This window comes from Maylandia zebra, linkage group LG12, assembly GCF_041146795.1.
Source record: "Maylandia zebra isolate NMK-2024a linkage group LG12, Mzebra_GT3a, whole genome shotgun sequence".
NCBI lineage: Eukaryota > Metazoa > Chordata > Actinopteri > Cichliformes > Cichlidae > Maylandia > Maylandia zebra.
In genome coordinates, this window is record NC_135178.1 from 21,276,216 (window position 1) to 21,294,377 (window position 18,162).

General features: G+C 41.8%; 1 protein-coding gene across 2 annotated transcripts in view; it reads right to left on the minus strand.

Moving 5' to 3' along the window:
- ank1a (ankyrin 1, erythrocytic a) overlaps positions 1-18,162 on the minus strand; it is an 87,022-nt gene that overhangs the window by 38,837 nt on the left and 30,023 nt on the right. The window contains exon 2 of one of the 2 annotated variants that reach the window (XM_012917267.4): positions 15,264-15,356. In XM_012917267.4, the coding sequence (XP_012772721.1) occupies positions 15,264-15,356 (93 nt within the window). Of the gene's footprint in view, positions 1-4,498; positions 4,769-15,263; positions 15,357-18,162 lie in introns of those variants that run through there. The other variant, XM_076890868.1, reaches the window with a different exon arrangement.

Below are 18,162 nucleotides of genomic sequence, written 5' to 3' on the forward strand. Positions count from 1 at the left end.
CCATAGTGACCCCGGCTGAGGCCCCTCTACAGTTGTCCAACCCATCTGCCACCCACCCCATTGCTTCTCTTTAAGGTGAGGCTTTCCTAGTCCTGCAGGCTCACATGTGTCTGTATGTTTCTCTAACTATCTGCTTGCGTCAAGAAGTGAGTGTGTGGTGTGCTAAGATAAAGATGCAGGGTAACCGCACCCATCTGCCAAACTCAGAGACAAGCAGGTACAGAGCTCATACACAGAGCAGAGAAAACACATGCAGTCTAAAAGCTGCTGTGTGGTTTTTCTCGTGTTGCACTCTGCTGGATCGTGTTACGAGTTAGATGAATGAATCCCTCCACGATTATTCCCAAAGAGAATGGACGAGCTTACGACTCCTGGGCTGCGCAGAAATGAGCAGACACATTAATCATACTGCTTGAAGCAAACGACGCAGACAATAACCTGTTCAGAAGCTCCACGGTTAACATTAGCAGTATCAACGCACGGTGTCATGCAGTGTGCATGCAGCTGTCCTCGGGCTGAGACAGTGCAAGGCTCGTTATAATGAAGCTCAAAATTACCAAGTAAAATTATTCCCCTATCATCACTCATCACAGAAAATCCTCTACCCTGAGCTCCCCTACTCGCCCTGCCCCTATCTCAGCTTTTCTTTCCTGTTGCTTTCTTTCCCTCCTCTACCCCCTGCTCCTTACCCGTCTATCCCCCCCCACCTTCGCTTGCCTCCTCTGCTGGTTTTGCAGCAGACAGGATGACATCATCCCCTCGCCAGTGGACTGCAGTGTTCAAAGACTCAAAGTGTGCATATGTGCTTGTATGCACGTGTCGGATATTAATTTCTTATCCCATTGACTGAGGCCCTAAAACTCACCTGAACATTCATTATTTTCTTTTTGCAGCTATTTCACATTAAAGGGTTTTTATGACCAGTCTGGATGAAGTCAGACTGAATGGGGAAGTAAAAACAATGCAAGGCATGAATGGGAAGTCTGCCTGCTGGAGAGTACCAGATACTTCTAATAGAAATCTAACAGCATAATTCAGGAAAACAGCCATTGTGACCCCTTAAAGGTTAGTCTGTATCTGCCAAAAACTTTTATTGCACCCTTTTTTTCTTTTTGATGCCTTTAGTGGTGGATCTTATTTATTTTAGGAATCACTGATTCTAGACTGGTTAGCCCGAGTCTGGCCTAGTCTCAATGCTGCGCAAAAAAAAAGAAAGAACTCAAAATATTTTACGAGTACAATCAACAGACAAATCCTGAATCTCTTCCACAGGATGTCAACAAAATAATCAGACTTATAACCAGTTTCAGAAAATCTCAATATTTCTATCAAAATTAGCACAAAATCTACAAAACAGACACAGTCCCCTTCCTCTCAAACACGCTAACACACGCATACACACACTTACACACAGGTATGCAAACAGCACAGTATGAATCTGCAGACACAGCACCAGGTGCAAATCATAAATATTTTAAGTGCCACCACAGCTATTTGTGCTACCAGCAGAAAGGTGAAAATAAGGTGCCTGCGTATGTTCAGTGTGTCACAAGTACTGCTTTTCTTGCAATAATAATTTCCTGAACTTTAAACAACATGAACTGTGTAAGCACACCAAACTCTAGATGATGTCTAGTGGTTTTCCCTTCCTAAACTCAGTGCCTCGATGTGTTTGGGCTAACACTGGAATCTGGGAGTTTCTGTACATTTTCAGGGGACACTGAAAAACATATGGAAATTCCAAGCAAAATGCTTAAACAGCAATTTCAACAGTATTTTCTGCTGACTTGCATTTGCTCAGAAAATCTTTTTTTTCCCCCCTCTGTCCCTTTTTCTGTGCTCTCCCTCTTTGCTTTTAGATCTCAGGCTGCCTGGAGTGCTTGAGCAGGCAGCAGGTTGTTTCTGTCTGAAGAGATGTAGCAAGTGCAGAGTCTGTCAGATGGAGACCCTCAGGACTGCTGGGTTCTGGACACATTAACAGGAAACGAATGAGAGGGGCACAACTGGGATGAAGCTGTTACATTCCCCAACTCAGCTCTGTCAGTCTGCATGTAAATGTGCCCCCCTGTCCAATCATTTGTCTCTCTGCGGATATTCCTTGTATGTGACAAAGCGTATTGTCCCATTTTTACTATTTACTTTCTCACACTCCGAGCCCCCCCTCCCACTCCACAGCCCACTGTTTGTCCCTGCCAAACTCGATGATTGTCTCTTTATATTTGGGCCTGCTGAAGCCTCTGCATTTGTAGATGAGATTGTCATGGTTATTATTGCCATGGTTATTGTGATGTTTTTGACAGAGGACAAAGGGAGTGAAAGCCATAGGATGACGATAGGTTTTGCAACTGATTGCAAACACACACTCTCACACACACACACCCACACACACACACACACACACACACACACACACACACACACACACACACACACACACACACACACACACACACACACACACAAATATATATATTATATCTATATCTATATTTATTTATTTTTAAATCTACCACTGTAGAACTGCCTTTGTATAAATCTTTGTTGTACACTGAGTATTGCTTCAGTATTGCAGCTTAATCAATCGCTACAGAAACCCAGTAAACCTCATGTTGTAGGTTTTTTGTTTTGTTTTTTTTTGCTGGGCTTTTACACTTTTTTTTTTTATTACATTTACATTACAACTCCTAATTTTTTTTAACTGGAAACATTGTATTTTTCTTTCTTGACCACATTTATATGACTGTAATAGTAACTACTGCCTTTTCCCTGAATTTACCTATAAAATATGCAATAATTTTATATGGACTTCATGTTTTTCTCATAAATTAAACTACTGATGCGCAAAACCACACATTTTTTACATCTTAACCAGCTGCTGCATTAAAATGCTTTCTAGATGTTAAAAGTAGCAGTTAGAGATAGCAAGAAATGGGTCTTCTTCATAATTCATTTTTAAAAATATAGAGTACTTTTAGCTAAGTAAAATATCAAACTTGTAAGTAAACATAGCCTTACCCCTAATGATATATTATATTATATTATATTATATTATATTATATTATATTATATTATATTATAAAGAAAAATAAAGTGACTTTTGGAATATAATCAAATAGTTTTCTAACTAAAACACGTCAGTTAAAATTCATCTATGTTTGCTCCCTTATTGCCAAGACTCCACAAATTTTATATTCAGATCAGGGTCTCTTTTCATCATTGATGAAGACTTGGATCTCAGAGAGGATAAAAGCCCAACTTTACTTTATATATTTACCCTTTATTAGTTACTTTTTCTATTTGGCAATTCACTTTGGCAAGGTCTAATTGTACAGACACTAATAGAAGTGGAAAAAAAAAACCTCCAGACAGTGGATGGTTCTGAGAAGTTTAACCTTCACTGATTGCATGGTGACTATATCTGTAGTTCATCCTCACGCCAATAAACTACACATAGAAGCTGCATCGTCAAGAGTAAACTCTTACAATCACTTCTTCTTTTACTGCAGATAAACTCCAGGAAACACAAAAAAAGCACACGAACTCAAGTAGTAAGGCCTCGTGAGTCTGTGCCCTGTGTTGCCATTACCTGCACTGGGTGAGCACATGAAAGCCACACTTAAAGCTCTCATTAACCGACCCTCTAATCAGTTTTACCGACCTCTGGTTTACTTACCGCAGCTAATCCTGGTACAATCTGAACATCAAACAGACAAATTAAGTCAAAAACAAGATTAAGGTTGGAAACAGAACATGACACACACCCACATGTATACGCACTTACACTAATCTTGGGTGCACATGCATGACAATTTTCAAAGATACTCCCAAGCAACCAAACTCACTCCCACGTCTAAATAGGCTGTTTTTCTAGCACTCAATCACCTCTATAGATGTTTGATTAAAACCGCATGAAGCTGGTGTGTAGTCCATAAAGAACAGATCAGATTCTCAATGAGCAGAATCAATGTTTACTCCTCCAGGACTTGTGTTACTTTTTCTCTTCTTAAAAACAAGGCCCTGTTCAGGACTGAAAAGGAGAGGCAGTGAAAGCAGCGCTGAAGACAACGCTCCCAAACAGTTAATGTGGACAGACAGAGAATAAGAATGGCACTTTGCAAACAGACAGCCAACAGAAAGAGCCGTGTGCTGAATAAAATGAGCTGAAACAAATACCAATACATCAATATTCATGTGTGAGATAAAGAAAATATGAAAGGAAAGGATTTAAAACAGGGAGCAAAGCCAGCGAGAAAAAGGTACTGGACCATCACAGTGTGATGTAGAAAGGTTAAGAGAGGGAACGCTGGCAGGTGCATTACAGCTGAGAAAATGCAATGATTTTACAGTGGAGCAAAATGCTATTAAAAAAGACAGCAGAACGAGTATTAGAGAGACATACAGTCATATGAAGAGACAGGAATAGTTACAGGACAAGAGATACAGTACGAGTGCAGCAAGAAGAAGGTGAGACAGAGAACAGCAGAGTCTGTGTACTCACTCCAAAAGTGACGCTCTTGACTGGCATGCCTGTTGGCCCTCCACTCTCTCTTTCTTACGTTTTCTGTTTCTCTCAAACACACAGCTGTCTTTTCTGTTGCCCCCTGCAAGTGCTGCGGTACAGGGCACGTAGACCCCCATCCAACGTAAACACGAAAACCACTCACACACACATATACACACGCCCAGACACACACACTTGAGTAAGCATGGTGGGTGGAGATATTGGGTAGGGTGGGGGTTGAGGGGATGGGGGGCCCAGGGGTTTATCTCTGGAGGAATGCTGCCTGTATCTAAGGACACACATTTCACACGCAGCCGAAAACAAATGGGCACCCCCACACTCTGCCCGTGGATTTCCTGCCTCCATCCGTGTTCCTTCTCGGCTCCATTTCCACTCATAGTTTGAACTATCCTTACTTTTCTCATGTACCCCACCCGTTTCGTGCCCTTTTTCGGTCTTCCATCACACTCTGCTCTGCTGTCCACCTCTTCTGTCCCCTCCACCTTTCACATTTGTTGCACCCCGACACTCTGTGTCACCCCAACTTTATCCCTCCTTTCTCCTGTCCCTGCTTGCCCGCATGTCACGCCCATCGCTGTGTCTCCTGTATGTTTTGTGACAGCCAGACAATCAATTTTTTTCTAAGACCAGGCAGAATACCAGAATAGTGCAGAGTTACTGTGGCGAATGGGTGTGTTTTTTCCGAGTGGGTCCGTTTCAGTCTGCGAGGTGACTTACAGTGACAAAGCGCCCGGTGGGGGGGTTGCTGCCACCGCCCAGTGACAATGGGGCCAGACACATGGGGTGGAGGGGTGGGGGGGAGCACGGAGGGGCCAGGCTCTCAAAAGGCCCTGCCTCTTTTAATAAAGCGTCCGTCATTCCTCGCTTGAAAGGACCTCCTTTTCTCTCCCTCTCCCCTCCTCTCTCCCTCTCCTGGCTAAATGCTGGGAAAAGCACATCGCTGCCAAAACCATGCAGAGAGATAAATGCTAGTAGGAGAGATGAAGGAGGGGGCATGGCAGAAAGGAGGCTATACACTACTCAGTACCACTGGACCGTGACCTGGGCAAAAACATCACGTGGGACGTCTGTGCTGTCCACAGAATTGAGTTTGGACAGTGACAAGAGCTCCAGTGAAAAAGAATGTTGAGGCAGTGGACAACGAGTACTAATGCCCATGAAGACATGACAAATTATCCCATGCTTCTCCAAGAAGCGTACTAACATCAGCCTACTCTTGCCAAGCCAGCAGAGAGTAACGCAAATTATATGAGGGGAAGAATGATAACCTCTCAGATCCTTGTTGATAAGACTTTTCCCCCAAAGGTGTGGCAGAATTAAGTGAGTGATGAGACCCACCTGAGTTTTTCTCAGCAGGTGCAGTCAGCTTAAAAGTGTCATTGTTACTCATGACACAGTAAGACAATCAAGTAGTCAATAGTTTATGAGGTATTATAGTAGGATTTTTGATTATGGTGCTTTGCAGGCTTTCCTGCAAGACTTTTCTTCCTTTTTAAGTCAACTGTGTGACAGATGTTGTGGGTCAGAACTCACCTGTTCTGCTTACCGGTACTAACCATACAGCTTAAATCTGTAAGAGCACTCTTGCAGGTGGCCTCATAGCGAACTAGTGGCCGACCAACTTTTCTTGTCCCTTCAGCCAGCTGCCCATTTATCAGGGTTTGATTGGCCAGTCATCATCCATGCGGCAAACATGGCCCATCCAATATAGGTGATTTCCAAACAATTTGATCTTTATGTCCTCTACGCTGGCATTTTCTAGGACTTCCTTATTTTAGACAAAATGATCCCATTTGATTCGTCACATAGACCTCAACCTTTAAAAGCTAATAACACATGAAGGATTCAACAAGGATAAATATATGCAAAGCATTGCTGTGCTTTATTTCTAATGCAGGTGAGAGTTTTTAAAGCTGTGTTATCAATCATTTAGTCCCCATCTAGGCTGTAACTCTTACACCCTTGCACAAAGATGTATTCTTATTTATTCTCTTAAAGAGACAGAGATCTAACTGAGAGTGATTTCAGGTCATTGTCAAGCTCAGGCCACACTGCTGTTTTGTAACAGGGTTGATTTAAGTTGGAGACAGACATGCCCTCTGCACCCTGTGTCACGCTCCTCTTGTTTGCAGGATAAAGGGTTGCGACTGTCCACGTGTGGTGCTTGTGGTGGTTTATTGCCCGTGTCCTGATGCTTCAGAGAACAGTGATCAGAGAGAAAAAAAACTGTAAAGAAAAAAAGCCACACACTGTAGTCTGTACCTATTCTCACTATTTCACATCACAGACCTAAAGTTAGCATTTTAGGATCAAACATATGAAGTAGCAATAGCAGTAGGAACTATACTGGTGGAAACCGGAGAGGATTCATTTGGAAAAAAAGAAGAAAAAAAAATCTTTAAGTAAAAATAACAAAATGCATTCTCTGAAGGCAACATTTTCAAAGCAGAAAACACGTGCATTATCAGTCATAATGACAAAACTCTATACCATATTCTCTTTGAATTCCAACATAATGCTATTTCTATGTAAGGTTGCACAGGTTCAGAATGCTGTAATGCCCCTCTAGTGGCAGCACAATGCTCTGCAGCTTTGGCCAGTAGCAGCTTCATATCAGGGATGGGGTGGGTTGGGCTGATACTGCAGCCTTGGCAAAAACCTTACAGTCTCTCTCTCTCATACACACCCACAAGTACACACACAAAACACACACATTCAGTGGCTTATCCTGTACTTCAGCACTTCCACACATTAAGCTTGCCTGGCTTCTGAACTGAGAAAAGAGCTATTTAATTCAGCATAGGTAGCTCACGCTCATATACATACATAGTCAGGCGTACGGTCACCTGAACAAACGCACATGCGCCTCAATGTGACAAAGCCAGACTGACCTGTGGAAGACAAAAAACAGGAAGTTAGAAATACTCGAGGAAGGATAGCAGAAAAGATGAAAGCAATAGAGAAGAATGACAGCCGCAATATGTCAGCACAGGACCGGGCTCCTATTAATCTTCATAAGTGGACAAGTAGAGTCAGGGAAATACAGAGGGAGGATGTGCACGAGGCGAGAGAAAGAGAATCACTGTGGAGAGAATATATGTCTTCACAACTCTCCATGTCTCCCTCTCTTGTTTTGTATGTACGCAGTGCTGGAGCTCTTGCTGAGAAAATAAAGCATCTTGACCATCACTCACTACTGGGTTTGAGTCAGCCTCAGACAGAATCCGAGCAGCCAGACCATAATTCAATCAGTCTGATTAATAGACATAGAGGTGAAGTGGCCTCAGTTTTTAAACTCTATTCAGAACTAATGTACTGTCCTGAAACTACAAGATATGAACCCCACCAGGACGACGAGTTCACCTTCCAATGCTGATTTAACTCAATTTAAGTTGGGCATAATGCAATAAGATTGTAAGACCCTGAAGAATATAAACTCCATTGTTCCTCTGAGAAAGAGAAGCAGAGCAAGAAGTAAAACACTACATAACATTTTATTGTTACTTAGCTTCTGTCTTTAATGTCTAATTATTTTAGAGCTTTCTTGATGAAGGTTACAATGTGACAATAAGAGTTTCATTTTTCTTTTATGTAGGCAAACTAAACTAAAGCCATTTTTAAAATAATAAAAACAATAATAAGAGGGCAATTTCTTGTTATTAATCAGCTAACTCATACAAAGACATAAATACCGTTCAAATCAGCAGGTTACTTTTTGGAAATTTATCTTTAACAAACTTTGTATATTGTTTATGTGGTAACTGCATAGTTACTACACTGTTGTGACAGCTACCTAGCTAGATTGTTACTGCAATATCTTCTTCTGTTTTCCATTTAATTTCCTGGTATGTCAGATGGTTACATAACAAAAGGACCAAACTCAGCCAAATGAGTTCAGTTAATGTATGACTGAAAAAAGTAGAATTACAAAATAATTTATTAATACACTTTAAAAAGGATTATATGCAAATGGAGGCACACAGTGACTGCCCGTGTCTTTCTGCACTGGGGTATGTTTTAAACCGGTCTAGGTCTTGTAGCATGTCATTAACATTTGTACAGGGACAGTGACATTTCCAAACATTCGTTTTCAGTTTGCCTTGCACCATCAGTCCCATTCCTCACCCCAGAGAGAGGAAGCAGCAAAGAATCCAAAGATGAAAGAGGAGACGAGTGGAAAGAGCAAGAGGTGCGCAACAAAGCGGAAACAAAGGGGTCCGGTGATAAATAAACACGCCTTGGGAGCGTCAGTGAGTCTGTGCTGCAGTGGATTTGTGCACAACATCTTCATTTGTTGCACAGTCTTGTTGACAGTATGACAGCATAATCTGCATTGCTTTGCTGAGTCAGACACCCACAACTCTATATGCATAAACTTCCTGTGTTATTGAAACTAAACTGGTGGAGCGACTGCCAACAGCAGTAAATGACCCATTCATACCCAAATACACAGGCTGCTCTTGATTAAAAAATGAATACATATTTGATGTGTCTATCATGTCGTTTTCCACTTCAGCATTTAATATCTTGCCTCTGGGGACAGATGTTGCAATTAAGGGAGACGCTCTTATCAATCAGTGCAAGTGGAGTCCAAAGAAGTCTTTTAAAGCTGGAGTCAATCACTCAGCTGCCTCTACTCAACAACTTTAGCACTGCCTTACATTTACAGATCCAAACACTCACACACTCATAGAAATACCTGCATCAATTAACACCACACACACACACACACACACACACACACACACACACACACACACACACACACACACACACACACACACACACTTTCACCCACAGCGCATTACATGCAGGTGCACACACCCTTTTCATTCAGCACACACACATACCCCAATCAACCACAACATTAAAACCACCACCTGCCTAATATTGTGTCAGCCCCCATCATACTGCCAAAACGGGTCCACAGGACCTCTGGGGGTGTCTGCTGTGCCAGGCACTGGGATGTTGGCAGCTGATCATTTGGATCCTGTGGGTTATGGGTTGTGGCCTTTTTGTATTCGGCTTGTTCTGACGTTCCTGGGGATAATTAGTTGGATTAGGATCTCGGAAGCTTGAAGCTAGGTCAATACTTGGGGTTCTCGGTCCTAACTTTAATTCCTGTTCATTTTTAGGCTGCGGCAGAGGTCAGCGTTCTGCTGGGAAATGCTGCTGCCATTGCCATATGGGCTCTGCTTGGTACAAGTGGACAGTTGGTGGCATATATTTAAGTAAGATCTGCATAAAAGCAAAAGGAGACGCATTTTCCCGAAACTGAAGTATTGATATTTCTTTCTCCTGTCAGTAGCTTTAATGTTGTGGCTGAGGGGTGTACGTAGCTCACAGCAACCTTCCATAATGCAAGCATTCAATTCGGGCAGCGGTATACTCAAACTGAACAATGTCGTGCAACGTATCATCAAACAATGTTTGTAGGGAAGTTTAGATGTTTATATATTTTCTTACAACATTTGGGGGTGTTGAGAGATGCTGGTAATTAAAGTAGGGTGAGTGCATTTAAACCTGGATGTACAATCAAATGTGGCAGATATGCAACTCTGCCCAAACCATTAGGGGCCCAAGGCAGACACAAATTTCCATCAAGCTCGTTTTGCCTTTTTCTGAAGAACCAGGTTGAGGTGGCCATAAACATCAGAAATGAGTCAGAAATCAGAACTTCAGAACTTGTACTTATAAACAACTTTATTCTGAAATTTAAACCAGATATCTGTAAGTCAAATCACTTTTTTTTGGCTCTTTAATTTGAACTTCTGGTAGAGTTGGCCTAAACTAAAATACAGGAAGAGACTGTTTTACAATAACGGGAACTGATTTAATGACACAATCTACTGTGTTTATTAAGATATTTTTATGGTGATGAATGAATGAAAATAAAATGCTGCATAACAAAATGCACTTAGAGTGTCTGAATTTGTTTGAGCATCTTATTTACTTCCTTGTGATTAAAAGCTGTCGAGGTATAGCTATAGCCTGTTTTACCTGTTTGTAAATTCAAATGAAACCATATGAAAATGACTGAATATCACTGGTGTAGAGAGCAGAGAGACTGGATTTCCTCCCCTGGTCTGCGCTGAACATTCACGGGGTTCACATGAAAATGTCAAACAGGGAGATTCTGTCTGTGAAACACTGAGGCGATGTATCCTGGCCATTGTTAACGTATATATATGTATTTCACTTTTTCACTTTTTATTTCAGTCTTTCTCTGCTGGAACTATTTTTAGGCAGGTCACCAGGTCTTCATCACTGATAATGCAGACAGTGTGGAAGTAAGAATATGGGTACATGTTGAGGACGGGGAAGCCCACCATTACACCTCCTGTGTATAAAAGCATAAAGTATCTAACAAACTGTTGAATTCAGAGGGCTTTCAGCGGGCATTTTCTTTTTGGAGTATACTTCCACCTTTAACCATGCACTCTGCACATTCATCTTAAACACATGCACATGCACGCATGCATGCACATTAATTGTTGCTCACATTCTCTTTCTCACTGTCTTTTTGTCAGGTAAGGATACATATAAATAGTGGTGATGATATCTAAGATGCCTTTGGGTTTAAATGGACACAAACAAAAACAAATAGTGCAGTTGGAAAGTCCAACCAATGTAAAAAAAAAAAAAGTATATAAAAGAAGTAGTGGGTAAAGGTATTTGAGTTATGGAAGTCATCATTTGAAGGCAAATAATCCCATAAACAGAGGAGTGTAATATTGTGGGGTTAAGCTAAAAAAAGAAGTTTTAAAAAACGTGTGAGCAGAAAGAGACATCTGGTCCTGGCTTCATTAAATCTTTAAAAGTTCAGCCTTAAGGTTATCATGTCAGAAATGTATGTTTACACTTACGTAGAATGGAAACAACATTTTGATTTATAAAAGATTGGATGAGGGACATACATATTCAGTGACCTAGCTTAGTATGGCTCCACTGAAATCATTCTTTACAGGCCAGATTGTTCCCGTGAGGGATCTCACTATAGCAAAAAGCCAGAAATGATCAGTTCCTAATGGGTCAGCAAGACGAGGAGAGTCCTGCTCTCCTGTCTCCTCTTTAACGTTGGGCTGAGGCCAACTGAGACATTACACGACTTCTGCAGTCTGGCACAAAAGCAGTAAACCTTTAATCTGAATTCTGTGAAGCTGGTATCAGTAACCCTGGGACAAAAACCAGAGTTACAATATTTGAATGCGCCATGGCCTTTCACATGTAAATTACACTCTGCCCCCCTAGCCGAAACAAATTACAGCCAACTGCTGGTGGCTGGATATGAATGGGCTTCCTAATGTAGTCTACATCTACAGTGGGCCAGGGAGCAGCTGGAAAAAAGAAACTGAGACGGAGGAGAATTTATGTGACAGAGCAGGGTGTGATAGTTTGCTTTATTTCATATTAAATCTACAATGCAGCCGTACTGTGACGAATGGGGCTTGGCTCTCTGAGCATCTGTCTCCAAGGACTCACTGAGGGGTAATTAGAGCTGTGGGATGATAAGGGATATTCTCCAGCCCGGCCCAGCCCAGCCCTATCAATGGTGGCACAAGGGTTGGGGCTTTACACAAATCTGTGTACAGGAGGGGGCAGGGTAGGGTGGAGCACTGGATGAAGGGCTGGATTTTTTGTAAATTACATCAGCTCAGGGTAAGAGTCATGGTTTGTGGGACCTGTCTGAGTTTTATATCACCAAGCCAATCTGCATGATGCTGCTTAATGCTTTTGGACTTATTTGGGGTGACAGCTATGAACAAAACTAGCTGGAGTGAGCTTGCAGCAATATACAATGTAGGTTCATTCATTTTTGTAGCTTTGGTTCTACTGATTAAACATGTGCTAAAACTAGGTCTGACCAGGTCATAAAACAAAGTTACTATGATTTCAATATATGACACACGTCCAGTTCACTGCTAATTGTGAAGTATTTGCATAAAAGAAGCAGTTATTCAGGTTCACCCAGAATGTAAAAAGTCTTTACATTTCATTGGCTGGTTGTTCAGTTGCAAGAATTATTTTTACACACCAGCAAAGCTTTACAAAAACAAAACTGGGGGGAAAAAAGAAGCTGCTTGTAGCCAAACTGTGAGAAAGACTTTATGTCATGTTTAGCACTAAACAAGTTAACCTATTGTAGCTGTGAGTCTGATTCTGAATTCTGATTTCTCTTCTTTGCATTTATGTTTAAGACAGTTTTTCAAATGTCCTCCAAACGAGACTCAGACCGATGTTATAAGGCCCAACATAACAGCAGAAATGTGTTTACAGTTTGGCCTTTTTTTACAGGCTTAAAATTCGTTCTTAAAGTGTGCAATAATAGATGAGTGGCTGTTCTGACAAACACGCAGATGCTAGCAAAGATGACTGAAGCTGTGAGGCTTCTGATAGGCTTCTTCACTAACTATGGAATCGCTGAACTGGACCTTTTCAAGGTTTTGGTGTCTTTTAGTGCCTTTTGATGCAATGACCTGGCCAGATTTATTGTTTGCTATATCTTTAATTGCACATGAGTGCTCCACTTTTGGCTAGTGAAATTTTATTATTATATTTGGATGTTTATTTGTATATATTTTTGTCTGTGTGATGATCATCACATGCAGTTACAAGATCTATATGGATGCAAATCGCTAATAAAGCTTTATGTGTTAGCTTGCCAGAATTCCTGACTCCTAAAAATCATCATAGCAGTGGCCAAGATGCAAAAATGAGTTTTTTCTATTGGACTTTTATGTATATTGTCTATGATTAAAACAAACTAATTGTTTAGAACCTGAATAATCAAAATCCTCACATTTGTTGCTTTGTTAGATTTTGTCAGTTTTATTACATTTTCAGACCTACAGTGTTAGAGACTGATAAGTGGGAAGCAGACATCTTTTTGCAGGAGCTTGGTTTATGCCACTACTGCTTTCCTCTGCTGCAATAGCTAAGGGCACGTGAGAAGACTTTTACTCAGGTAACAGGTGCTTAAATGTTCATGCTTACAGCCAGCAATCACACTAACCCTTCCCAAAAAGACTTAGGAACTCTTTATTGTACAACCCACTTGATGATTATTATGTTTACGTAAGCCATCAGGGTTTTTCCAAAGTGGTAATATTTATAACCAGATAAACGCAACGCTATATGGACAATGACTACAAACCTAACAATATATTTCTAGCTGTGACAGAGAGAAATAAATAAATAAAATATCAGCTTTCACACATTCAAACAAAAGATAAAAGAACATTCAAAACAATAAAGGAAAAATACAACTGGCCAGTGCACACGCATTCAAGAGCATAACCAAGGGAAGGACTCCATATTGTTGTATGCTGGGCTGCTTTTCATGATGGTGTGTTTTCTTGACGGTGTTCAATGTGCTCAGCTCACCTTGTTTTTTTAAATATATTTGTTCTTAAGTCGCTGCACTTCCAAATGGTTTACGTACTTAACTGTGTAAGATGAGAAAAGTTTAACTGGGTTTCTGTGAAGGGTAACCCAATAGTGCTCCAAAGTGTTTGGGAGCAATATGGAGGTAAGGAGAATAGCTTTAGGAATTTCACACGGGAGCAAGGGGGAGCTAGGATCAGAGGGGAAATCATCAGGGGCAAGAGTCGTCTGGAGCAAGTTTCCCAGCAGCCTTATTGCACTTAGATGATCTTTCCTCCAACAAGGGACAACGGATTCAAGATCATCTACTAGATGTGGTGCAATAACACCTTGGGCAAACCTATCCCAGACTGTTTAAACAGATAAAAACAGACAAAACACAGGAACAGCACATGACAAACATAGTGACACATAAAATACGCACAGACACAATACACAACACTGACACATCAAAGGCACGGGCAAAGGCAGGCAACCAGGCAAGACCACAACACTGACAGCACTTAACAGGAACATCACAGGACAGACATTCAGACTTTCTTCTAATACACAGATCGAAGCCATGCAAGGACGGAAAAGCATGCACACAAACTCACAGGACAAAGAGATCAACTCCAAAGCACATCCCCGCACTCTCGCTCTCACACACACCCACACGAACTTTAAACTAACCCTAAACACGAACACAGAATGACACAAGCATATTTTAGAAATCAGAAGAACCCACAGGAAAAATACTTGGACTGTTGTCTGTTATCTCTACTGTGAACTGTTGTGCAAAGTACTTTTTTTTCCATAGCAGGAAGCGCATACCTATTTGTAACTCGTATGAAGCATTTTAAAAGTACATCAAAGCTATATTTTCCCCGTGGACTCTTGTCTTGTAATATGCTGCTTGAGAACATTAATTTCAGAGAAATCACAGAGACGATATCCAGATTAATATCCACACAAATACACACTAAGGTTATATGTATTACGTTTAACTGAAAAGAAGGAACGCAAAAACAATAACAAACCAAATCAAATAAATTAGGAACAGCACGTTAGTACGATACGTCAAGCAAAGACAGGAACAAAGAAAAAGCTCCAGCCTGATCCCACGACACCTGACCGAATCAGCTCACATCACAACGGCAACACTAGAAAGTCAAAGGAATCAGAACTACAGTACCATAAAGCAACACATCACAAAAAGAAACAAGAGAGATAAAGATAAAAAACAACAACAACAGCAGAGCAACAACAGTGACACAAACTTTAAGTGACAGATACAACATTTGTCATAAATACATAATATATACATATAGATATAAAGAAAGAGGAAAAGCCAGATATACGTGTTGCAGATATTTACTTCATCATCATAGTGCCATACTCCTTGGCCATCCGGCATCTCAGAGCTCACACTACTGTCCTGATCGATTAGCCAGCGATGCACGGCGTGGGCCTAAAAGGACATACGACATAAAGACAGAGCCCGGTTAATCGCAGCAGTGAGAAGCAGAGATGGAGAGACAGAAAGGAAGAGGGAGGGTAGAGGAGGAGAAGCAGCACGGACAGAAAACAATGACAAGGAAATGATCAAAAGATTCAGGAGGAGGAACAGGTGAACATCAAATTGAGACACGGAGAGAAAACTAGGTGGAGCGAGAGGAGGACGAGGAAACCAACCCCACCCTGCCCCAACCTATCCCATCCCACCTTGCTTGTCAAACCCCACCCCAACCCCAGGAAAGAACTCCCCTGTGGGAAACAGGCCAGGTTACAATGAGTGGTATGAGCGAGATGTAGCACGACACGAGGTGGGAGGTAGGCAACACCGCTATGATGGCGATGGAGGTGGGTCTGGTGTTGGTGGTTTTTGGCTCACAGATGGATCGAGTGCGTCACTGTGGGAGAGCTGCAACTTACACACCGGAGTGAGTCGGGATTCCTTCATATCACACTTGTGCGAGTGGCACCGGGACAAAACTGCAGTGTACTTACCCTGAATGTTCATATAGAAATGCGTAACCACACAGAGTATGTGCCGTACAACACAACACCACAGGAAAAGACACCGAGCAATCTTAAGCACAGAAAGAAAAATAACATAAAGACACCAATGACAGTGTGAGTGCCTCCACATTAACACAGATACATCAGTAAATCCACAAAGGTGTGAAACAGCAAGAGTGGCTCAGCCAAAAGTAATTTAGGTAAACAGCCAACAAAACTGCATGAACTCTTGACCAGATAACCAGATAACATTTGGGTTTTTTTTCCAGGACAACTGTCTGCTCCTCTCAGAGAATCAAAGTACAATAAAAGAGACAGTGTCCCAAACTTCTCCAGACAGACAGATAGCGAGACGTCTGCTCAGACTCCTTCAGCTAACATTTAAATCAAGCACATACTGCAGCCGGTCTAGTCCCGGTCACCCTGAAACACACATACAGGATCTCATACGCATGCACCAAACCCCATCTGTTACCCTCGACTGTTGTCGTGTCAGCACCAAAAACAACCGAACACAGCTCCTTTTGCGAGGCTTGCTGCCCCATGTGGCAGAAATACTTGTCAAAATATGCAATGGGGTGAAATCGCAGAATGCAGGGATTAATTACCCTGTCATAGCTGCTACTGCACATTTACTATTTACTTTACGCAAGCAACTTTACAGTTTTTAAGATGCAGTGATGCAGGCTGTCATACCAATGGGCATTTAGCACATAAACTGTCGGCTGTCGGCATAAACTGTCCGGCTACTTTAATACTGAACGCAGAGAGGGAGAGTGAGGGTGTTACATAACCACATACGAGGGTACACACATCACAAAACACACTCCCGGGCGGCTGTCTTGTTTAAGCCTTCAACAAACCCATTTGACTTCCAAGAGATCTGTAGCCTAACCACGTAGACTGGCTCCTGCAAATCTCGCCCCAGTGCAAACTTGACTTTAAATACAAAATCAAAACACAGTCCAAATGTATTTTATACTGTAACTTGGTGTTAACCATGATTATAATTTAAACCCATATTCTAGCATGCGAAAAAATCCCTTTAAAGGATAAAACCTGTTTGTTTTTCCTCATGCGTCATATTTGTAAGGAATATTTGACACGAGAAGCAAACAGACACAGAGGGGTCAGGACCTTCTCCATCAGGTTTTGTGACTGCAATGACAGATACTGTTAAACACATAGCAGGGAAGAGGAGGGCACCACACAGGAATAGACAGAGCCAGCTCAAGGGTATAGTGAATCAAACGGTGACAGCAGAGGCCAAAGCCTCTGTTAGGACACCTGAAAATAGACAAAAACTAGCAGAAAAAGGCAGCCAGAAGGCACTGTAATTTTCGCTTTGCAGGAGCCAGCTATAAAATATAACTGCCGTATCGGGGCTTGGTCTCAGGCCGTACATGGGAAAGCAGGTGTGGAGGAGATTGCTTGCATATGTGTTAATGTCTGTGTGAGTGTGCATGTGTGGATTTGATGCACAGGGGCGTCAAGAGTTTGTGGTGAGTTACTGAGCGTGTCAGCTTAGAAGAATAATTGGATTAAGTAGCAGACGGCTAGTGATGACAGCGAGAGGGGAGTTGAAGGAGTTGAGGGGGAAGAAGAGGAGGAGTAGGGTAGACAGACTGAGGCAGAGGGGGGAGAGAGGTACTGATAAGTAAGTATAACAGGCCACTTGCTGTGGAGCCTCTGGGAGCCACGGGACAGTGAACAGACACGCAGAGGGAGCTCAAACCGTTACGCTGAAGATTAGAGCAATAAAGGAACAACACTCATAGTCTCTGAACAACTAACTAGCAGCCTCTCGGGATTTAGCATGCTTTACATCAAACTCCAAGACCAAAAGAAGACAACCGATTTGAGTCATGAAAGAGAAAGTAGATATTTATTTGCTTTCTATATGATAAAGAGTACCGGAGCAGAGTCGTTCTGGAGACTGTTACCCTTCCACATTTGCAGATTGTCCTCCACAGTGTCAGCTGGCGAGGCAGCACTGATCATACAATTTATGACCACAGCCAAAGGAAAAGGACTGTGAGTCCAAGAAAGCGTTGTATTAAAGAGAAGATAAGTATGGAAACCGTGAATCTACTCGTTAAATCCACAGACACCGCAAACATAATTCAAAATTCCCTTTATGATTGTTTTGTTTGTTACCAAAGGTGATTTGTAACTGTAGGTTACTGAGGTACAACGTCTTACAGTCAGATGACAAAATGACACCATTAAATGAACAAGACAAAGATATAGACTAC